The sequence below is a fragment of the Falco rusticolus genome, chromosome 5 (genome assembly GCF_015220075.1).
Source record: "Falco rusticolus isolate bFalRus1 chromosome 5, bFalRus1.pri, whole genome shotgun sequence".
NCBI classification, from domain to species: Eukaryota; Metazoa; Chordata; class Aves; order Falconiformes; family Falconidae; genus Falco; species Falco rusticolus.
In genome coordinates, this window is record NC_051191.1 from 89,927,519 (window position 1) to 89,951,154 (window position 23,636).

A 23,636-nucleotide genomic window follows, 5' to 3' on the forward strand; every position below is an offset into this window, starting at 1 on the left:
GCAGTGTCTGCACTAATCCTGTGCTGGGGTCCTTTGGACACGTCTTGGCAAGGAGCTTGGTCTGATGAGCACTGATGTTAGGCACCTCCACAGGATGCACTGCAGCACTGCGGAGCTACGTGAGGCACCCCTAAGTGTTTCAGCCGGTGCTGGCTCATGGCTTGTGTCTGAGTGAGCTTGCGGAGGGCTGGGCTGGTGCCGTGTTCCGCTGTACATGCGCTTCCCACGTAGCTGGGAGGTCTCTGGCGTGGCCAAGGTGCAGGAGCCTCAGCAGACTCGTTAGTCGCAGGTACAGAGCCAGCTCAGCAGTAACTGAATGGATGGGAGGAACCAACTATTGGATGAGACCTAAAATCATAGTCCCCGTCCCAAGTTCTTGCTTTTAGCTGAAGCTGCTTCTCATGGACTTGCCTTCTGCCAAACATACAGGTCTGGGGCCGACTCCTAGCAAGTGAGATGTGTTTGGCCAGGGGCTGAAGCAACCCAGGGCCCTTGCCTGTCCTCTGGGGTCTCCGGTTGCTCTCAGTGGCTCACCACGGTCCAGTTTGCTCAGCAGGGAGCAGAGGCGAACAGAGCTTCTCCTCCGGGGAATAGGGAGGCTGTGGCAGTGTTCTGTGGCCTGGGGGGCAGTGGGTGGCTGTCAGTTTGGGGATGTACCCTAGCAAAAGAGGCAGTCTAATGTCCATTCTTCCCTCTCTCTCAGTGCTATATTTGGGCTGGTGTATCGGCCCAGAGACTTCGCCTCCTACATACTGGGGATCTTTATCTGTAACTTGTTGCTGTATCTGGCTTTCTACATCATCATGAAGGTAAAGGGAGGCAGCTGCAGCTGTCCCTGGGGTGCCTGTCTCCGAAGGGGAAGGGATGGGCCTCTCTTTCTGGCTGCACTTTGGGTTCCTGTGGTGCTGTAGAGGGATGTGGAGGAGCCTTTGAGGGGCTCCAGGTGGGACAAGGTGTTGGTGTTGGGGAGGAATTCTGTGTAGCCATCTCGGGGGTGGCTGGGCTGTGCCTCCGTGGGGTGGGCAGCCTTTCGCAGAGGTGGATGGTCCAGGCTGTCCTGTCAGCCCTGCGCATGGCTTTGGCTGCTGGGCAGAACTCAGGGCACATCGTGAGGCTATGTCCCTGTCTGCAGCTCCGCAGCTCTGAGAAGCTCCTGCCCATCCCCATGTTCTGCATCATGGCCACAGCAGTGGTGTGGGCAGCTGCCCTCTACTTCTTCTTCCAGACCCTCAGCAGCTGGGAGGTAAAGTTCCCCTTTCACCATCCTCTGTCCATCTTTCTCTCTCCTCATCTTTCCTTCCTGTTGTTCACACAAAAAATGCTCTGGGGAAGAGTGTAGGGCTGCTCCTGGAGAACTGAAAGGGTTTAACTCCTCCAGCAGACTGAGAAGGAAGCATGGGAAGCTGGGCCCGGCCAAAAATGATGGTAGGCATGTAGCTGTGGAGAGACTATTTATGACCCAGGTGATCCAGAGATGATTGGCCCTCACCAGGGGACAGAGGAGGAGTTGGGAAAATGAAAGCAAAACTGGGCAAATCCTGACTAGTGCTGGATGGACGACTTCTCCCTGGAGCAGGTGGCCAATGGGGAATAACCTGCTTGGGGCTGTGGGGGCTCTCCATGGCCTGGGAGGCTCTTAAATCCTGACTTCTAGCAAGATGCTGTGTCCATCTCCGTGGAAGTGAGTGGCTTGCTACAGGGTGGCCTGCTGAAGGCTGTGCAGCTTGTACTACGCAGGACCTCAAATGTGGGAACCAGAGTTCCCCGCATGTGGGTTGTGGCCCCAGATCCACCTCCAGCTCTAAGTATGACCGTGCATTCCTGTCCTGCTCTCGCCACATCTGGCCAACACAGTGCTTTTTCCTGGCTCCTGCATGAAGGGTTAAGACTGGGTGATCTCCAGAGGGTCCAACATGGCCAGCAGTGGCCCTCTGTGAGTGGATACCAGGTCCTGACCCCCTGCCCGCTCCCCTAGGAGACTCCAGCAGAGTCCCGGGAGAAGAACCGGCCGTGCATCCTGCTGGGCTTCTTCGATGACCATGATGTCTGGCACTTCCTCTCCGCGGCTGCCTTATTCTTCTCCTTTCTGGTGAGTCCTGCTAAGCCTCCCACGCTGCTGTATGGCCTTACCTCTCCTCTTCCTCCTTGTCCCTCTATCTGCATGGACCTGTGGCTGCCCCACAGAAGTGCCCCAACTCCTCTGACTGCTTCTGGGCCTCCTTCACAGTGGGATGCTCCTTGTTGGTGGGATCAGAGATCAAGCTTTCGCCTTTGGCTTGTTGCCCCCTGTGCCTCCCAGCCTCAAATTCCCTCTGGGGCTGTGGGTCAAACAGCTGTTGTGGGGAAGCTGAGGGGCTGCTGGTGTGACCAACCCTCTTGTGGGTTTGTGAGGACCTCCCAGGAAGGGACCCTACTCCCTTTGACCCAGGCATTAGGGTCACTGGCATGCTTAGCTCGCTGCTGGACTTTACATTACTTCTGCAGTTGACTCCTGTGCTCCTTTACTTGCTACCTCTTCTCAGGCCTGATGATCTGTATTGGTGACAAAGGTGGAGGCGTCCCCTGCAGTGGGGTCACAGCGTAGTGTTTTGGGGAAGTGGAGAGGGAGACGTTAACCCTAGCCATGTAAGATGCAAACTGTTTGCGAAGGAGCTGCCTGGCCACTTGTAATGTCTCAGCTGTGGTCAAGTGATTCTCGCACTGCTGCCTCCTGGATGGCTTTCCAGAGGCTAGCGATGAGGGACCGGTTTACAAGCAGCATCTCCATCGTGGCTGGGGCAGGTCTTTGCGGCACTGTAGGCAGAACAACCTGTCAGCTGTGCTGCCAGAGTGACTTGCTGGGAGCACTAACAGAAACAGTTAATCTGGCACATCTGCATGGGTTGCTGTCGTGACTCCTCTACATGCTGGAGACACGGCCCAGGTGAAGCACCCCTGTGATGAGATGCCGGCAGGAGGTGGCCATTCTCCCCCGCCGTGGGCTGGCCAGCGAGACCTGAAGCTACCTCACACTTTCCTCCTCAGGTCCTGCTGACCCTGGATGATGACCTGGATGTGGTGCGCAGGGACAAGATCCCGGTGTTCTGAGTCCCCAGGGGACCAGGGGCGTCCCAAACCGCTCAAAGGCATCGGGCCACTGGCGTCTGTGGGGAACGAGCCTACCTCAGTAGCCAACAACCCCCGTGGGAGCACGGGAGCTGGATCCCACAGCAAGCGTGAAGGCGTGCTGCGGTAACTGGGGCAGGCCCAGGAGGGAAGACAACATTTGCTCCTTTCCCCCCGCATCCTCTGGGGCAGGCACGGCCCAGTGCTGAGGCCAATGCACAGCCCTCTCTGGCTTGTAGGTGCAGCGGGTCCTGGAGCCAGTGAAGAGGGAAAAGCAGGAGGTGTCGGAGACCTTTGCTTCCTTCCTCCCTGCTGATGTGCTCCGCTTCCTCTCCCATGAGCAGGCTTGAGAGGTGCGGCGCAGCTCCTGCATCAGCAGCCGGTGCTGTACCCCAGGCTGCTGCCCTTGGAGAGTCCCTGCAGCAGCACGGGGAGCGTCTGGTTCCTGTCCTGCAGCCGCCAAGGGAGCAAAGGACTCCAGGCTGAGGTGGCGGTGGGAGACTGTTCTTTTTTTGCTGGGGAGGCTCCTCCTGTAGCTGGTGGGAAGCCACGGCAACAAGAGACTGCAGTGTTGGAGGGAGATGGCGGAGAGCTGCTGCGCCAGAGGCAGAACCCGCAGCTTGCTCTTGCAGCCTCTCCCACTTACTCGTATCGTATCGAGCAGCCTCACTTCTCCGGCAGCTCCGCCGCAGGCGCTCCGTGTGACGGTGCCCTTCGCAGCACCGGGAACGCCACCTCAAGCGACCCTCGGAGCGACGGTGCGGTGTAGCCGCAGCCCGGCACACTGGGCAGCTCCTTGGCAGCTCGGCTCCTGCTGCGTGGCCTTGCCGCGGGGGCGAGGCGGAATGGGGGGGCTGCCCGGCACCCTCAGACTTTCTCCCCCCCGGGCTTGCTTTGGGCAAACACGGCAGGGCCGGCTCCCTCTGGGGCTGGGAGTGTGGAGGCAGATTTCGGGCAGTTGTGCTTGAGCTTTTTAGCTGAGGGTCTGGACCAAACTTTCCAACTTTCCTGCATCTGAAATAAGTTTTTAAATGGTTTCTGCATTCTTCCTGAATTCTTAGCTGTTTAAAAAAAAACAAGAATAAGGTGTGAATTATTTCAGGCCTTGCATCTAAGATGTGACCCGTTATTGCTAATTTTGAATTTAAAAGTATTCTTTGAGGCCTGCCGTCCTTATTCTTGTCATTGAACATTTTTCCTTTGGTGTATGTGCATGTACCCAGTGATGCAAAGGCTCTATTCCACCTCTGCTCACCAAAGCAGACAACTATAGTAATTTTTACTTTAAGAAGTCTGTATCTCCTAGAAAGGTTTTGCATTAGCTCATTTTCATTTTTTTTTCTAAGTTGGAGTTTATCAAGACTGTCAATAAAATGAGTATTCCTGGTTCCCTGCTCTGCAGGTTGATCTGAATTCTTCTTGCCCCAGCTCTCAGCGATGGCAAAGAAAGCAGAGGGGTGCCCAGTGGTGTCACACAGCTGCTGTCATCCTTCGGAGCCTCAAAACCAGTTCCTGGAGCACAGGTGCGGGTGACCTGCTTGCTCTTTTAACCAAATTGCCTTTGTGAGGCTAAAGAGAATAAAGAACAGACGCTCTCCTTGCTCACTGTAGCCTCTTCAGCAGAGGGAAGGGAAACGGAGGAGAAATGCTGCGAGAGGCTGCCAGCCGTTACCTTCCCGAGCAGAGCCACGCTGCTCCGGAGAAGTGGCTGCGTGTGAGGCAGGGCACGCCAGAGGATGCCGCGGGTGGTGGCGGTCCCTGCGTGCTGCGCTGTGTTACGGGGCTTTGGGCCTGGCTTGCGGGTTTGCCGTGCAGATGGAGCTGTGAATGTTTCCTGCTAGAAACAAGGGAAGGTTTCTCGGGCAGGTTGTGAACCATGAGTTTCCTTTACAGTGTCAGCATGGGCTGCAGGGAAGGAGGTGACACTTGCTTTTGCCTGAGTAGCACCAGCAGAGGAGGATGAAGCTGAGGATAGTCCGTGTTTTCCATTCAGCCGCCCTGCAGCCTTGCCGTATGTTCTTGGTGTGTCTAAAACGGCAGAATCCATTATTAGCTACAGAAGCTTGCCTGCAGCTTTTTTTTTTTTTTTTTTTTTTTTTTTTTTTAAAGAATGCCAGGAAGTCTGAGGTGCAAAAAGACTCCCAAATCCTTACTGCCAAGTGCAGCGAGGCTGAGCTGCCCCCACCAGGGGCTCGTGGTGGGGCTGTGGTGCTCTGTCTTGCCCAGCATGGCTATAAATGTGCTGTGCAGGTGGAGCCACCTGGCTTTCTGTACCCAGAGGTGTCTGCATGTTTGACCTGACAGCTTTTTTTGCAACATGTGCTTTGCGCTCCCTGTCCCTTTCCTGCAATTGCAAGGGCTGCTGTAGGAGCCTGAGTGCTGCACTTTGTTCTCTGATCAGTGAAACCAACATTTGTTGTAGTAATATCTGGGCTGTGCAGGATACGTTCTTTTCAGAGCTTTACTTGGAGGCCAGGTGGAAACACGCAGTGCCAGTGCCACCCATCCCCTCCCTGCTGTCTGCCCTCCTGCCCCTGGCCGCGGCAGCAGGAGCGGAGGTCGGAGGCACGGCCACACAGAGCCCTGCTGCACTGGCACCCAGAAGGTCCCCCGAGTGCTGCAGCAGTGGGTCTGCTGGGAGGTGACGTGCTGCGTAATGGTCACGGTGCTGCTGTGTGAGCTGGGGAGCAAGTGGGGCAGTGCTTTGGGGCCAGGACACAGCAGGAGAAGGAAAGGAGGAAGTTTCCTGACGGAGTCCTCACCATGGGCCTTGCATGGACAGTTAGCTAGGAAGCGGCTGGAGTTCAGGTCGAGCCCTGTGTGTGGCTTCAGGGTGGCTTCCAGGGCTTTCTGCAGGGAGGTGCTTGCAGGACAGCAGTGCCGTGGCGTGCAGGATAAAGCCCTGGGTGCTGGGGGCGTGTGGGGTTTGAGCACAGGCGGCCCAGCACCAGCAGGCTGAGCAGCAGCTCCCATGAAGTGCCAAACCAGAGGAGGCCTCTCCCTGAGGCAGGGCTTGCCCTGCTCCTCTGCGACCTGGCGGCGGAAGGTGGATCCCGCTCGGGTGGGAGCTGTGCTGGGGTCGGTCAAGGGCCTGAAGTGGCGACACTGCCCTGCCCCTGCCCGCGGCTCACCAGGCAGAGCACCTGCCTCCCGCAGGAGCTCCCTTAGCCTGGCAGCTTCTAACCGCGCTGGTTCTCTGGTGCTGGTGCTGCGCGCGCACCACGGAGCCCACCGAATATTCTTGTATGAAGTGGGCAAGTCTGGCCAGAGACTCCAGCGTGGTTTCTTACTAGAATTAGCAAGTACTGCCTCCCTGCGTCCCCTCGGGCCAGAGGATATAGGGAGAAGAGGGACACTCGTTCAAAAACCTGCAGATCCTGGCAGACGATCGGGACTGGTGTACAAGCAGGTATCTGGGGAGCAGTGAGACCTGGAGGATCCAGTGGTGGATCCTGCGGTTTGGCGAGTCTCACCTAAGTCCTCTCTGCTCATGGTGCTGCCTTTGCACCCCTGCTTGGTCAGGTGCAGGACAGGCTCCTGCCTTGCAGGGCAGCCCTCACCTTGTGTTGAGGTGTGGAGAAAGATGAGCAGCTTTTCCTCTTGCACAAGTTATGTTCTGCTCTTGGTGTATTTTGTGGTGTGTAGAAGTCAAAGGCACAGGACAAGGTGTTGGGCCAGTAGCAGTATTGCTTCTGTGCCAGGCTGAAGAAGGGCTTGTGTGCCCTAAAACTTGTCCAGTTTTGGACACGCATTTTCATAAAAGATATTCTTTCTCCCTGTGTCTTTCGTAGTCTGTAGTTTCAGACCTTGTTCCTGTACTTGTTTTTAGCTAGGAAGCTGGTTATCTTCTCTAAATAGGAATGCGAGGGAAAAACTAACGTTGAACAGCAGTTGGAAGGCTCGATGTGGGAGGCAGAAGAGCAACATATGGGCTCGCTGAGCTGAGCACAGTGTGCGGAGGGCGAGGTGGTAGCAGTGAGAGAGGGGGAGCTTGGAGAAGGGTGGCAAGCAGAAAAACATGAGAGAATTAAGAACAAGGAAAGGCACCTCCAGCCAAAGAGATGGGAGGCAGGGCTGGAATCATCTCCCTGCTGCTACTGTGCCTCCAGCTTCATGCGCCAATTTAAAAAATTTCCTCTTACCTTTGCCCTGCCTGCTGGTTCTGCCTGTGCTCCAGTTCTCCCATGTAGCGGCTGCCGGGCAGGGGGCTGCCGGGCAGGGGGCTGCAGGGATGCCTCCAGCAGCTGGGGTGTCCGGCTGGGCACATGGGCAGCTCCGTGTCTCCCAGCTGTCCCTGTCCGGCCTGGCTATGCAGCCCCTGCACCCGAAATGTGGCTTGTCCTCGGCTCGGGGGAGGAAGAACAGCTCCCGGGGGAGGGGGCACCCGCGTTTCCTGACTTGCAGGTGTCCCTGTGGTGGTGTTCCACCTGTCTCTGTTCACCGAGGGAGACGGTGTTAGACAGAGGAGTGCAGGGAGAAAAGCAGAGCTGCAGGAGGTGGGGTCCCTGCTTCCCCCCTCACATACCCACCCCCCTCTGTGCCGCGTAAACTGCTGTAACAACTCTTGAAGGGGAAGCGAACAGTTAACTTGTCTGGTAAATCCCCCCTCGGTGAGTTTAAGGGTGGGATGCAGGGGCTGAGGAGCTGGAAGGAAGGAAGCAGGAGCTGGAAGGAAGCAGGAAGCTGGAGCTGGCCTGGCTGGAAGTGGTGGCTGCCCCAGTAGAAGCTGCACCTGCCCCGGAGCACCTGCCCGAAGCTTGCTGCAGCTGGCCATGAAGTGCTCGGGCCTGTTTGCCCAGTCGCGAGATCTCTTTGCTGTTTATCTAAGAGCTGCTAACCCTTCCTTGTGTAATTTTTCTGTTGTGTGTTCTGCAGCTCCTCTCCCAGGGCTCTGAATCGTTTTCCCAAGGAAAAGCCAGCGCAGCGCTGTAGATGGGTCAAGCGATGGGTCAGGGTGGTGCAGCCTGAGTGCTGCTGCTGCGCGGGTTCTGCTCTGCGCCCCCCCGCCGCAAAGTGACCTGCCTGTCCCCTCTGCCGCTCCTCCTCCCTCTTGGGCACCCGAGGGTCCCTCCCCTCCCCCACAGCTGCCTTGACCCAAGCCATGGAGCAGAGGGGGATGCAGCCACGCGCTCCCTGCTTCCTCTGAAAACGCAGGTAAAGTTGTTGCTCTACTCGGTACAACTCGAGGGTGACAGAAACGGCTTCTGTGTAATAATGATAATAACAATAACACTACCACCCCTCGCAGTTTAGGAAAGCCGTTAGGATCATGTGAGCTGGCAGCGCTACAACTACCACCCGACCCTCTGGGGTGGTGGCAAGAGCAGCCAAGGCCGGGGCAGCACGCTGCCTTTTGAGATGCGAAGGCACAGTTCACACAGTTCGGGGAGTAAACGTTAATTCGTGCACAGCTAAAGGTAGATGTTTGTGCCTACTAAAACAGCAGCACCTATGCCGAGCCAAAGGGTCTTTGGGGGAGGGGAAAAAAGTGAACCCCGACAGCCCCAGGGAGGGAGGAGTTCATCCGTGTCGTTAACGGGGTGTGTTTGAGGCAGGGGTTGCTGCCCGCCGCTGTGCTCCAGCCCGGGAGGAAACACTTCGAGGCAGTTTCCCTAGTGCTTGTGTACGTGGTTCCCGCGTGCACACGTGTGTGTGGCGGCACCAGGCGTGGGTACGAGCCCAGCGGGCCGAGGGCACCCAGCCGTCACCCTGAGCGGGACCGTGGCACAGCCCTGCTCCGTCACCTGCTGCAGTTAGCCGGCGGCGAGGGCATCGGACCACCCTCGGAAGGTGTTTGGACGCCTCGTGTCCCGTTTCCCCCCCTAACAGGGAAGAGCAGGTCGCTCCAGCAGGGAACAGCGCCTTTGCACAGCGCACTGGCACCACACCGATGCTCAAGTAGCTGTTGCTCCTGGGCAGTGCTCAGTGCGGCTACCGGCCCTCTGCGAGCAGGGACTGTGACTGCTCGGGGACTGTCCTCAGTCCTGCGCGCGTCCTCTTGAAGTTCTGAACGCAGCCTCCTCGTTAAGCCTAGAGTCGTTGAAGTAACAAAATAGGAGCTCACCTGTCAATACTAGAATTTAATTTTAAGAAAATAATCTTCCATAAAGTCATCTTCCGTGTCCATGAGAACTTTCAGGTCTTCTATAATGTCATCTTCCCTGTCTCGTCAGAATTTTCAGGTTTGGGGGAAAGCAGCAGTACTCAAAGAATAGAGTATTCAAAGAGCATTTTTCTTTTTTTTTAATAAAATACTATCATGTTTGTATCTATACAAATAATTATTACAACTATTAAACAAAGTATTACATTAAACAATAGAAATCTCAGAACTCTGAACAAGATCATGGTTTGGGATATTTACACCTGAATGCAACACATTTGTAAAAAGATGTCAAAATAAACAGAACAAGATCTTATTTACAATTGGAAGATGATGTTCCTGTTCATTCATTTTAGATTTCTACTGCAGAGTTCCTGTTCTCCATTACAAAATAGTAAGGACTTTCCACTGGGGCTTTATCCAAGTAATTTACAGCTGTATAAAACAGAAGCACAGCAGAAAACTCTGTACTGAATATAAATAATTTACATTGGGGAGGGCAACAGCATCTTTGATTAATCTCCTGTGGCAAAATCCCTATTTGCTTCCCTTCTCACAGTGAGCTGGCAGAGCGGGGCAACCCACTGTGAGCTCAGTGGTTTCACATTTGTGATGGCTGAAACAGCCACGCATATTGCAAACTTGGAAACCTACTTGTAAAAATACTTTTGGTGAGGCAGAAAGAAATGGTGTGATTTTTTTAAAAATTTATCTCGTAACACCTGGTATCAGCAAAATAATAAACGGCTTCCGTGTAACTAAGCAGGGCTTGCTTGCAGAGAGAAGGCGGTTTTGTATCGTCGTGACCAAAACCCTCTGCTGAGTCTTTCACTGGTTTGTAGAATAACTTGCTCTGAGTGTAACCAGCGGGAATAAAGTGTTGGTGCTCTGAGGGTTTAGATTTGCTCTCGGGATTGCAGAGGCAGCAGGACATTGAAAACACCCTCATGTGCAAACCCACGTCTGCACTGGCCCGCCCGCCCGCGCAGCTGCTGCCTGCGGGCCAGCGGCAGCGGGAGGAGGGAGCAGCAGTAGCAGGTAGCGGAGGTTGGGGGGGGGGTAAAGAACGGAGCTCCTTACAGCACTGTCATCAGCAAACACAGATCTGACCGACTGGGTGTAACAGAGGCAATGCCACTCTTGCCTTTCCAGTCAAAGTGAGATCATTACTAAGGTGATGAGCGAGAAACTTACTTGGGGAATAGCAAAAGACCACAGCTCGTAGCGCGGCTGACTACACTCGAGTCATCCAGAAACGTGTCGATTTGTGACCAAGGCCTTGAGCCAGGACCGCCCAAGCACCTCTGAAGAAGGTGAAAAGACAACAGGAGATAAGAAACAACAAAATGCTGCCTGTTCCCCAGCAATGCCCTCCGCAGTGCCCTGCCCGGTGATTTAGCTCCTGCAACAGCACTGCAGTCACCAACCACCGCAGCAGCAATGCAGCTTTAAAGTGCAGTAGGAAATCTGTGCAAAACTCAGGAGGCTCTGTACTAGCACAGCACGTTTATTTTTTTTCAGAGAGGTGCTCTTCTGCCTGGGCAGCCGCGTAGTGACTGCAGCTGGGAGCAGGAGCTAGAAAACACATTCCAGTGAGGCTCAGCCACCCGCTTCAGTTCTCTGTTTCCTTAGTTGTTCTTAGAAGAGGTCCTTCCCCTCCATGAGAAGGTATATAAATGTTAATACATTCCTATTTTATTGCCTGCTTTCAACTTAGTCTGACTCTGCTCTTACCCTCCCAGGCTTCTTAAGGGATTCGCCAAGGCCTACGCTGCCGTACGCACCAGCCCTGCACCATTTGCTGTTTGTTGAAGCCCTTCAGGCCGAGCTGGAAGCCACAGCTCCACAAGGCTCGTCAGCGTGGCCGTCCCACCCTGGAGGCAGCGCTGAACCTCTCCCTTCTCCTGCTTGTTTTGCTAAATTAAGCAGAACTGGGTATTTTTCCTTTCTTTAAAGCCAAACCAAACCCCCACTTAGTGTAAGTAACCTTCAGCAAGGTAGTACAGAGAGAAAATGCCACACTCAGGCTAACAAATTGCAACTAAAACCAAAAACCTTTTCCAAATGCATCTTGAGAAACAAAGGAGCTGTTAATTGCCAGGTAATTCCTAGGAGAAAGAGATAAATTGTTCATGTCATAGATGTTTGCTGAAGAAAAGGTATTTCCTTGTCAAATTGTTACCAAGTAAACCAGAATCACTTGATCTGCAAAACTTACAGAAGCTCCTTTTGCAAACTTCCTCCCTCCCTCAAAAGCACAGACCAAGTAAGGCGAGCCGTCCTTACCTCTTACCAACCCGGCACCCACACAAACCAGCTTCAGTGGCAGGGGAAAAATAAAAGAAAAAAGAAAGAAAAGCACAACAGTTTCCATTCAACAGTAAAGATGCTGCGCCGGCTGGAACACCCACCTGGCAGCGGCACGAACTCACCTACCGAACCGAACGCGGGAAGCTGCGTGGAACAGCAGGGGTGATTCCTTTACAGTGAAGAGGAAAACCTAAACCATTTCATAATTAAAAACTAACAAAAATTCCTTAACATCTAATCTCCTCTCTTCTGATGTGAAATACCCAGTCCAGCCACTGTTCTTCCTAAAGGCATAGGAGTACGAACACGGGAGAAGCTGAAATCGGTGGCAAACCCACAGGGTGCTCTTAAATCAGGGACCTGGCCAGATTCAGCATTCAAAGACCATCTTGGACAGTCAATTAGACCAAAAGACGGCACAACAGAGCCAATTTTTCTATAATTAAATTGGTTTAAAAGCCAGTCAGCAGTGTAAATAGAAATTGGACAAACACATTTATACGAAGCTCTCGCAGATAGGTCTGCCTACCTTTCTTTCCATGGCAGTCTTCCCGATCCCACACCAACGCCACAGGATCATTTAGCATCACTTATGGTGCGTAAAAAGACTCACACCAGTATGTGGTTGACCTTCAACAGAAATTGCCACATTCAAGGAGGGCCATGAAATGCTATTTCTCCAGCCTGTTCTCAGCAGGTTTCAGAAAAAGTCCCGAGAAGGATGACAAAGTGGCATGGTGATTACGCAGGAATCGCCATGCCCTGTCACAACGCAGGGTACAATCCTCCCGAGAAGATGGAGGGTCACATGGGAATTACTTTTTGAGCCACATGTTGCAAAACTGTGCAGTTCCTGCAAAATCGCAATAGTCTTTGTATCGCTAAAACGCCCGTGCTGTGATTACCTGCACCAGCAAGGTCGCTGGTTTTGGTCACCTTTGTAAACAGAAAAGGGGCACAGGGAAGTTACTGACACAGTAACTGCCTCTTCAGAAAATAATAATAATAATAATAAAATAAATAAAACCCCCCAAAAAATGCACAAAAATGTCACAGCTGACACTCAATTGTGAATACTCAGGATCACATTTAACCTCAATACACCGCCAGTGAAATTAATAGCAAAATCAATATGAAGGAATAAATACATAGAATAGAATGGCCTGTTCCAGCTGGGAGGGACCTCAGCGGCCACCCAGCCCCACGGCCTGGCCACTGCAGGGCTGACCACACGCTGCAGGTGGTGGTAAGGGCTCTGACCAAAGGCCTCACCCCCCGCCAGGCTCGGGGCAGCCACCACCTCTCTCGGAAGCCTGTCCCAGCGCCTGGCCACCTCTGGGTGACGAAAGGCTTCCTCGTGTCCAGTCTCAGCTCTGAACCGCTCCCGCGTGTCCCGTCGCTGGACCCCAGGGAGAAGAGCTCAGCACCTCCCTCTCCACCTCCCCTCCCCAGGGAGCTGCAGAGCGCCATGGGGTCGCCCCTCAGCCCCCTTCGCTCCAAACCAGACAGGCCCCAAGTCCCCAGCCGCTCCTCACAGGACACGAGCCCTGCGGCCCTTTCACCAGCTTTGGTCCCTCCTCTGGGCACCTTCGAGGACCTTCCCGTCCTTCTGAAACGGCGGGGCCCAGACCTGCCCCCGGCGCTCAGGGCGAGGCCGCGCCGAGGCTGGGCACAGCGGGGTGACCGGCTCCCTTGCCCGGCCGGTGATGCTGCGTGTGATGCACCCCCGGGTGCGGGTTGCCCGTGGCTGCCAGGGCACACTGCTGACCGATCCTGAGCCTGCTGCCCACCAGCACCCCGGAGCCCCTGCTGCAGGGCTGCTCTGCAGCCACTCCCCTCCCAGTTCACACTTGTGCCCGGTGCTGCTCCATCCCAAGTGCAGAATCCGCCACTGGGACTTGCTGGATTTCATCCCATCGGCCACAGCCCAAGGCTCCAATCTACCCAGATCCCTCTGCAAGGCCTCTTGTCCCTCAGGAGAGTCAACAGCACCTCCCAGTTCGGTACCATCAGCAAACTGGTGCGGTCAGCTCCTGCCCCCAGATCACTGATAAACACACTGACCAGAACCGGCCGTAGCACTGAGCCCTGAGGGGCACCGCTGGCCACCAGGCGCCAGCCAGACGTAGCCCCATTCACTGTCACACTCTGAGCTTTGCCCTTCAGGCAGCTCTTCACCCAGCCATCGTGAACCCGCTATCCCACAGCCGGACAACTTGTCCAGAAGGATGCTGTGAGGGACAGTATCAAAAGCCTCACCAAAATCCAAAAAACCTACATCCACCACCTTCCCCTGACCCGCTGGGCAGGTGACCTTGTAGAAGGACATCAAATCAGTTAAGCGGGACTTTCCCTTTGCGAACCCATGCTGACCGTGCCCAGTGATTGCACTATTCTTTAAATGGCCTTTCAGTAGCACCCTTTATAACCGTCTCCATCATTTTTCCAGGAACTGAGGTGATACCGGCAGGTCTGTGGTTCCCTGGGTTCTTCCCTCACGCCCTGTTTGTAGATGGGAATAACATCGGCTGGCCTCAGCAGGGACCTCCCCAGGCTCCCAAGCCCTTTGGTGGGCGATCGAGAGGGTTCCTGCCATGACCCCACTAGCTCCTTCAGCACTCCAGGGTGAATCCCACCTGTCCCCATGGACTTTCACGCAACATTCAACCGTTGCAACTGGTCCGTGTGGATTTATAAGCTCACCCCAGTTTTCAGAGACATGATGAAGTAACGTAGTTTTCCCAGCAGACGAAACCCATGCGGGACTACATGAATGTCTGGGATGAAGAGCAGGATTATATAAAGTCCTGGAAGCCAGAGCTTAATTTTTCACTACTTCATCTTGAAAGCCAAATACACCATTGTGCACACAACTGCATTTAAAGAGAGCAAGAATGGCTGTTTCGCTTCCCTCCTTGAGGTCCAAACGCGTACGTAATGCATAGCATAGCTGCTCCTTCGATACTCATCTTTATCATCCAGAACCTACGGAGCCACTCCTCGTTACGGAACTCATTTCACCACCTGAGGGATCTACTGTGTCAGGGAAATGAATCTGATCACGAGTCTCACCAGGTAACACCCAGACCTGCAGTTCGCTAGTCAGTCCAAAGCCGAGGACCGATCGGTCATCGTTCTAACACTCCTGCTCGGCACGGGCCCGGTGCTGCCCTTCGGTCGGTAACCGCGCTTTGCAGCCCGTTTCACAGTCAAACTCGGACAAGCTGCCTTGCTGCGAAGTGAAATTAATATTCTATCTATAATTTTTAAGAAACACAGAGAACGGACGCACCCCTTAGATTTAGTGTCCTAAGGTCAGCTCCATCTGAATTAAAAAGTGATTCCCCATTTGAATCAGAACCATTTGACTTTGCAGGGAAAACATCAGACCCCAGGTTACAAGAGCAGACATTGTCAGGACAGACCACGGGCACAGCCCAGTTGTTTTTTATGCTAAAGCCTCTTTACTTTCCTGAATCAGCGTATAAGGACTTAGCAAAAATGAGGCCTGGGCAGTCAAGCTATGGAAAGATGTTTCAGGTCCCTCTTTGTGGGTCCTTCTTGGAGATGAAGGAATATCTTCCCTTCTGCCTTTCAAAGAAAAACAAACAAACAAACCGACCTAAAAAAATCCTAGGGAGTCTGCTCTTCCCCAATCCCTGACTAGGAGCGGCACTGGGGAAGAACCTGTGGCAGGTCCCAGGAGCAACAAGACAACGTGCTGGCGGGCAACACACAGGTGTGTCGCGCTTACGCTGCCCTGAGAAGAGCCCTGGCGCGGTTTTTGTTGCTCCCTGTCCGGGAGAGCGAGAATTGCGTACAAAGAAACCTGAAGTTACTACGTTACTTGAAGAATCAAAACCAGAACGGTATTTCCAAGTACATAAAAATACAAGACAAGTATTTCTGCCTTGTTTGAAGAAAAAGCATGCCGTGGAGCTAATAAATAAATAAAACTTACCCAGTTCTTCCCTTTAAAAGAAACAGGAGAGAAATCTGTGAAAGTACTGGAGATTGGCCAGCGCGCGCACATTCACTCCATCTCTCACGCACATACAAACGCATCTCCCTTCCTCCTGGGGCTTCAAATCGCAACGTCTTCCTGGCGCGCAGCGTTTCCGTCCTGACACATTCACGTTCCTCCTTCAGCCACAATCATACCGGTTTAGACAAAAGGTGCGTTCAAGTGCAGAATACTGACATTATACGGATTATTAACTCAGGCTCGATCCCGTCAGCAACGTTAAGTAAAAACTGTGGCCCCAGGGATCCCTGCTCATTTTTTGCAGGATGCCACAGGCTCAGTCCTCCTCCCGTGTGCTGTCTGGTACAACAAAGGGCTGTCACTCACAGAAACCAGAAAGCTGGTGCTTGAGCATGGGCCAAAGAAAAGGAAAGGGGAAAAGGAAAAAAAAAAAAGAAGAAAAAAAAAAAAAAAGACATTAAGAAGGTGCTAAACAAGGTACAAAACCCACCCTGAGGTAACTTGCAGCATACAAACAATGAAATGGCAACAAATACAACTGTTGTCTCTGCTGACTACACCAGGAGTTGTAAGCTACATTAAAACGTTGCCCAAGTTCAGCAGTAACCGAAGCCGTTGTTAAAACACATCCAAACAAAAGTCTTCGAAACAGAAAGTCATGGGCTAAAGAAATCTGAATTTTCTAAACCAGCATTTTTAATTGCTGACCACGGAAACACATAGTAATTTTTGCCAGGTAAAGTCAGCCTTAAGTCAAGTGCACGTGACAAGCTTCCAAAAGACAAAAGCAGCACAACAAACGCCTTTATCAATTAGCGCTGCATTAACACAGACTTGACTTGCACTGAGACTCCTGAAGATATTTTACAAAGGAAAAAGAGAAACCCAAGCCACTTCAAGTTCGTCTGTAGTTTCAGGTAAACGCATCAGAAACAACCGAAACCTGTAGCATTTGTTTCCTGTCTCCCATACGGATACTCTCACTCCTTTCTTTACATCCACGAATTACTGAGGGTGGCCCTTACCCTGGAACAATCGCACATCAAACCTGATTGTTGGAAAATCAACAACCAATATTTGCACAGCTCTCAATGTTGCATCCTTACTGTTTACTAGTAAGTAAGCATTGCTATAGGCACTGGTGCTTTAGAGTTAGTAAGGTGGATGGAAATACAGTGTGTATATAAATACGAGAAGTACCCATATACATACATTTAGGCAAATAAACAGTGATGCTATGAATGGTCTCTTCAGAGATGCCAGTAAGATCCACTTTCTTTTTCTTAAATATATAAACAATGCATCAGACCAGAAGTCAGTCCATTCCTTTTCATACAGCTGAGCTGCAGTCGTGACCTAGAATATGGCTTATATTGTGGGCAGGGCGGTTGGAGGACTGCTTGGAGGAATCTGAAGCAGATGTGTTTGCAATGGAAAGCAGCGGTGACATTGCTGAACCATCTGGAGGAAGAGCCGTGGCTATTTCTGGAAACAAAGACGTTAAGTTAAAATTGGATAAGTGCGACGTGTTGGTCATGTGCATTGGCGGCATATCGGGAAGCAAAGGAAAACTGGGCTGAGCAAAACCAACAGGCCTGGGAGGAGACAAAATGGATCCAAATCGATTGTTTAAACTTCCGCTACTCGGCTTCTCCGTGCTTGGGTTAGGAAACATTTGATTGGGAAAGTAAGGGATGGAAATGTCATTGGAAAGGGTAGGGTGGGCAGGAGAGTAAGGTGGGTAGAAGGATGGCAGCGTGTTCTGAGGATCGACTGGGATCAGAGCTGGTGTTCGAGTGGCACTAGGCTGAGTGACTGGTGGGATGAAAGAGGCGTTGGCATTTATCGGTGGATTCATGCCACCCTCCGGAATAAAAGGGAATCCAAAATTCTGAGAGAGAGTGTGTTGGTCAGGGGCCGCGTTATCATTAGACACTTGAGGGCCATCAGACATAAATCGGACAATGCTTCCTCTTTTTTCTATCGCAGACTGCTGGCGCCCAAGGATCATACTGCTGCTGGTGGACAGGGGAAGGTGGGGAAGGCTAGGGTCGAAGACATTTCCGTGTCTTTGATTTCCGGATCGATTCCTTTCGGGCTGACGTATTTTAGAACCTCCATTATCTTGCAGAGGATGCCTTGACCGCTGAGTAACTGAAGAATTTGGCTGACGAACAGAAGGTTGCCCTTGCTCGCCATTTCCGTGAGAAACTGCAGGGTGAGGGTGAGTTGGCCTCACAACTCCATGCATGTTGCTAGAAACTGGCGTATTCATGTGGCTCTTAGTTCCGTGACTGTCTGTCATCCTCATGGGATTGGACTTCTGCACAGAGATGTTTGGGCTTGTATTGCGACCCTGAATATCTCCCGAGGAAGAAGAACTCGAAAAAGGAATAGTCAAAGAACTGTTCCTTGTGTTAATTGCACCGATAGACATGTCACAGCTCTCCCTACTCTGGCCATCGCCATCTCTTCGGATGTGGACGCTTTCGCGCGCTGGGGGACAGCTGTACTCGATCGTGGAGGAGGCGCCACACTGCGTGTTCCTTTGATGTTCTGGGATCGATCTTTGGCTTCCACTAACTTGATCTCCAAGGTGAGGGGCAAGTAAACTCTGCATAAAGCTTTGGTGGCACGTGTTTTCATTTTCCCTCGATGGCAGGGTGTTTCCTGTCGGAATACCCTGCACCGGTTGGTAGGGCAATCTCTTCTGTCTCTCTATGGAGGGCCCAGTATTTTGACCAATGCGAAATGCTTGCGACTGCATGCCCCTGAGGGATGACACAGAATTACCGATTTCGCTGTTTCTTGAGGCCTGTACATCAAAATTGCCTGTCGGTTGCTGATTGGGTCCAGCTGGCTTAAACGTTTGACAATCAGAAAGCCGCTGCACGTCTGAGCCAACTGTATGGTCGACAGATAAGCGGCCCTGCATATTATGAATCACCAACCCTTTATTTCTAGAAACATCGAGATAGCTTCTCATTTCAAGCTGGTCCGAAACCCTAGGGCCTTGAAGAGCTATTCCTATTCTCTGTTCTGAATTAGAGGGCGTCTTCCCAATGAGAGCCTCAGCAGAGTAGCTGGAAACTCGGTTCCTCTCCTGCCTATGAGGGGTGCACGTCATATCGGATGGCCTGGTTACGATGCTTGCCTGGGACACCATTTGCTGCTCTAAGCCTCTGGAGGTCATAAGTCTTTGCATCTGATTGTGCCCTGACACGTGTTCAGAAGCTGACCCTTGCTGTCTGCTGCTAACATCTTGTTGCTGTTGATGCATAATATCCTGATTTATATGACTCTGAGGATGGTTGTGATGGTTTCTGCTTGTTGCAGGATTTTCACAGTTCTTTTCAGGCTGGGAAGCTCCAAAGTGCTGCTGCATCTGCTGCTGCATTTGCTGGTGGTGAGGATGAGGCTGACCACCTTTCTGCCGCGTTTGATCACTTCCATGGTGTTTTTGCTGGAGGGAAAGTTGTGTGGCTGTTGTTCCCTGGATGAGATTGCGTTTCTTTTGCATCTGCACCTCCTGCTGTATCGTTCGCTGTTGGTGGACACTGTGGGGTTGAGAGTGGACCGAGTTTTCCCCGTGAGTGACGTGGTGCTGCAGCTGATACAAGTGATGCCTTTCTCTTAACTGACCAGCCTGCTGCTGCTTTAAGTATGGATGATTGCTGTGAAGGTGAGATATGCCTTGAGCAGGAACATGTTGAATCGGCTGCAAGTGCTGCCCTGCCGGGCCTTGCTGCTCCGAAATGGACGGCTGAGAACCGCACTGAACTTCAGTTTGCCTTAAAGCTGGTGTTACAAAGTTGCTGTTGGGTGGGAATAACCTATTGAGGCCATCGGTGTGCCCTTGATTGCTCACCGATGCCACCGAATTGGATGAATTAGGAGGAATCTGGCTGACTAGCATCTGCGTTTGATCAGCGATACTCTCGGGTGTTCGGTTCATCAGCGCCATCCCCTCGAGCCTTATGGGCGTCGTCTGGCACTGCTTTTGCCTCTTTGCCGTAGAGAGGAGAAGGTCATCTTGAACAGCCCGCTTGGCTGAGTCTTTGCGACCTTCATGATTTTGCTGCTTTAAGTGCGAGTCCTGCAGCTGGGGAGCCTGCATGGTGCTTGCCCTGATTGCGTTCAGTTGTTCCTGGGCATAGTCACTCATCATAGCAGGTCCAGGAGACTGGTTGAGGTATGTGCTGGACGGAAGGGAGAGGCTCACAGTTGCAGGGACGCTCGCTGGCTCTGAAGGCTGGGATAAACTGGAGCAACTCACAAGGGGATGGACAATGCGACTCTGGTGTATTAGATTATTCACGCTTAAGCTGGTTATGCTTGGTGACTGGGAAGCGGAAATCTGAGAAGAAGCGTTTGATGTTTCCACACCTCCTACAGAGCAGCTTGGCTTTTCAACCGGTCTATCGACATGTGCCTGTACTGTATCTGGAGCACTGAATTTGTTTGGTGCCACTTCCAACGGCCCTGCACTATTTTCTTTCACTGGTTGAGGTTTAAAAGGCTGTTGCTCTCTCTCCAAAGGTGCAACCTCAGTTGACTTAGAGATGGCATCCCTCATGTTAACCTGAATTCCTCCTCCACCTTTCTCAAGGCTTTCCTGGTCAAAAATAGCTCTTGCAGCAAGAGCTACAATGTCAGTCTGTTCTGAAAATGTGCAGCTGTTACATGTACTGGTTGAGGTGCTGCTCGTAACATCTTCTCTGGTGGTATCTGGCAACATAGATGCAACTGAGAAGCCTCGACTGCTGCCAGAGCTAGTTGACATCGGGGAGTCTGCCTGCCTACTAGTGATAAGGGAAGCACTGACTACTTCCTGATCAGAAATGCAGGAGTGATGCTGCGAGAGAGCATCACCTTCTGTGTTCATTAGCAAGAGTTCCTGCTTCTCAGGCAAATCAACATTTGATTCTGATGATTTAGAGTTTTCCATGGGAAAATTAGAATGCTCCCCCTGAACAGTAAATGAAGAGGTTTTTTCCACAGCTGTTCTTTCTTTCGTGAGATCAGACAGCATTTTGGTTAGTCCCTGTCCTTCCAACAAGTCTGCATCTTGCATTACCACTGAGGAATCCTGCACAACGCTGCAGGACTCTGAAATCGTTCCTGCCTTGGAACCTGGATCTGCTGTGCTGCTCTGCGCTGCTGATGTCCCAGCAACCTGAGAATGTGTCACATGTGCTTCAGTACGAGAGGACGTTAAGGTGCCAGGGGGTTCACAGGGTTTGGGAGACTCTGACAAGGCAGAGCTGGTTGGCAGGCGGTTCTGAGGTCCACGGGCCTGCTGGCCAGGAGCAGCATCTTTGGAAGTCGGCGGGACGAGCGGCAGCTGCTCTGACACGGCAGACTCCAGGGGCGAGGAAGAAGGTGCCTCTGCTGAGCTCGGCTCAGGGGCAGAGCAGGTTTTCACCGCCTGTTCAGAGCTCACGGTCTCTTTGGGACGACAGTCAGAGATGCTGACACCGCTTGATGCTGCCACACCGCTTGCCTGCGACGCCGTTAAAGCTTGCGACACTGCTGGAGAGTTTTCAAGCAGCCCCTCACCATTTGAAGGCTTTGCCGCTGTTTCCACAGGAGCACAGTCCACCTTCCCTGCATCTTTGCAAGGAACTGCTGGGCAGGATACTTTACTGTTGACTGCCTGGTGCTTCTTTGTATTTGGCTTTTTGTTTGTCCTTTTGGATTTTGCACTGGATGGCAAACCAGCAGCCGCTTTTTGGGGAGAAGTGTTTATTGAATTAGATGCGCTAGTTAATACCGAAACCTCTGCAGGTACTGAGGATGCCACCGAAGCTGGTAATGACATGCAGTTAACCGTGGCAATCTGGTTACTGACAGTTGTGGGATTGGTAGGGTGGCTGAGAGACAAGTGTAAGCAGCTCTGCCCAGCCATTTGCGATATGCTTTGATTGAGGTTAGCTAAAGCACCGAACGTATTGAGGGCAACATTGGTATTTGGATCTTCGCTGGTGGTGGGTTGAATAATTTGCATAGGGGCTTGATTTGAAGCTCCGGATGAAGACATCACAGGCTGCAATGCAAAAAGCTGCCCGTTCAGTGAGATGGTTTGAGGATGCTGTTGACTGGACATGGTAACTGAAAACGTTTGTGTAGAGCTAGAAGATGGCAAAGAAGACGGTCTGGGTAATATATGGACAAGGTGTTTCCCTCCGAAAGTCTGCTGGAGAGAGGCATTTTGTACGGAGCTGCTGGAGTTTGCGATTGCAGTCGGCCCGTTCACAGGAACTCTTACAGAAGCAGAAGGCTGAGCAGAGAGGAGGGGCAGAGGATTCTGATTAGCAGCTTGTATAATTACAATTTGCTGACTAACGTTTTGGCTGGGAACTTCCGCTCTCACAATTGGAGGGCATGGAGCGGGGTTTGGAGGCTGGAGGATGATGACGTTCTGGTTAGCTGGTGCTCCTGTAACAGCTGACGCGACTGGCTGAGCCATCTGAATCACCTGCATAGCTGAATTCAATGGAAGGATATTTCCTGCAGGCTGAGTTTTCACCTGCGGCTGGCTGATTAATGGCTGCATAGGTAAGGGTGGGCACGAGGGCAAGGTAACTACAATCTGTTCAGCTGCCTGGCCATCCCCAGGCAGAGAAGTATTCAGACTAATACTCGTAGTCAAAGGCCTGCTGTGAGCAGAAGATACGGTGCCGGCACCATTAACTGGCTCGTTTAACAGAGCAGTCATTATACTGGATGGCGTTTGGCTGAGTGGCTGAACGGTATTTCCCGCCAGCTGCAAAGTTGTCCATGTGGTCTGTGTGTTTCCAGCTGAAGGCATCCGCGTAAGGCTACTCATGTTTTTCAAGTCTGAAGTGCCAACACCTGAAGAGCCTGAAAAAGCCCAGCAGTTCTCCAGGGGACTGGCAGGCAGAGTGCTTATTGCCATCGCAGCCTTTGTTCCCTCTGCTGCAGAAGTCACAGGCATTCCAGCGCTACTTACTAAGTCTGTACTTTTGAGGGCATTTACAGAGGAAAAGCTGTCTGCAGTAGACAGTCTCACAGATGGCACGCAAGCTGTGTCCGTGGTCGAAATGACACAGCTTTCCTCAAGGTCACTCCTAGAACTCTGTGTATTTGAGCAAGTTGTATTCACCTGTTGAACTTGGGAGGCTTCCATGGAGGCACTGGAAGGAAGGCTGATGGCCTGCAGGAGCGTCTTCTTTGTTAGTTTAGGGCCCTCCTCCTCATTTTTACTTTTGGGGAGATTCTGATCATTCTGTGGTGCATTACTTGACGAACACTGTAGTTCCTGTTCTGTTCCGGACTGAGATGCGCTCTGCAAGCTGGCAGTAGCAGCGGCGAGCACACCTCGCTCATTCTCTGCAGTGGAAAGCTCAAGGACGTTCCCTGCTGCAGCTGTCTGAGCGGAGGCCAGTGGAGAAAGAGTAGTTTGTGACCATGGCTTGTTTTCTGTGGGGTAAATACCAGAAATTGTCACAGGAGTCACTATGTTGCAAGTTCTCTGGACTGGCACAACATTGGCTGTTTGCTTTTGTAAATTATGACCAACATTGAACGTTATTCCCTGGACAGATGCTCCCTGGTTATTTCCATTGGGTTGACTCCCGTTTGAATAGACAATGATGTTCTTTTGAACCTGGTCACCGGGAATAACAACAGAGACCTTCGCGTTTTTGAGATTTCCCTTCCAGTGGATTGTAGGGTCATCATACAGGCAAATATCATTTGCTTTCAGTAGTTCGATGTATCTCCCGTTTTCCTTTTGCAGTTCATCCAACTGTTTCCGGAGTTTTTTTATTTCTTCAGCTAGAAAACAGTGGAGAGCACTCCATTACATCAGCACCGCAGCAAATACTAGGTAACGTTACCACATGATTTGGAGAGTAAATACTATGTAGTATTGAAATAAATTGTTAATGACATATGCTCTCTTCAAACAGTTCATGTAACATGAATGTGTTCACAAAACGTAAATCCTGATAAGCCCCTCTACTGAGTGGGAAGGTGAATGAACTTCACAGACTATTCCATCACCAATAGCAGGATATGTCAAATTACTGAGTTAGAAAAAATATCAGGACTAACTCAGATGAAACTGAACACTAATCAAATTGTTTAATTACTGAAAGAAAGACAAGC

The 23,636-nt window shown here is 51.9% G+C and overlaps 2 protein-coding genes across 6 annotated transcripts in view; one reads left to right on the forward strand and one right to left on the reverse strand.

Moving 5' to 3' along the window:
- The window catches only part of SIDT1 (SID1 transmembrane family member 1), a 48,043-nt gene extending 43,549 nt beyond the window's left edge, over positions 1 to 4,494 (forward strand). For 3 of the 4 annotated variants that reach the window (XM_037390436.1, XM_037390435.1, XM_037390437.1), the window contains 4 exons: positions 704 to 809; positions 1,133 to 1,243; positions 1,976 to 2,089; positions 3,025 to 3,087. In XM_037390436.1, the coding sequence (XP_037246333.1) occupies positions 704 to 809; positions 1,133 to 1,243; positions 1,976 to 2,089; positions 3,025 to 3,087 (394 nt within the window). Of the gene's footprint in view, positions 1 to 703; positions 810 to 1,132; positions 1,244 to 1,975; positions 2,090 to 3,024 lie in introns of all 4 variants that reach the window. The other variant, XM_037390434.1, reaches the window with a different exon arrangement.
- A 5,418-nt stretch (positions 4,495 to 9,912) lies between these two features.
- Positions 9,913 to 23,636, reverse strand: part of USF3 (upstream transcription factor family member 3) — a 36,056-nt gene continuing 22,332 nt past the window's right edge. For both annotated transcript variants that reach the window (XM_037390433.1, XM_037390432.1), the window contains one exon: positions 9,913 to 23,303. In XM_037390433.1, the coding sequence (XP_037246330.1) occupies positions 16,834 to 23,303 (6,470 nt within the window). In that variant the 3' untranslated portion in view covers positions 9,913 to 16,833. The remainder of the gene's footprint in view (positions 23,304 to 23,636) is intronic.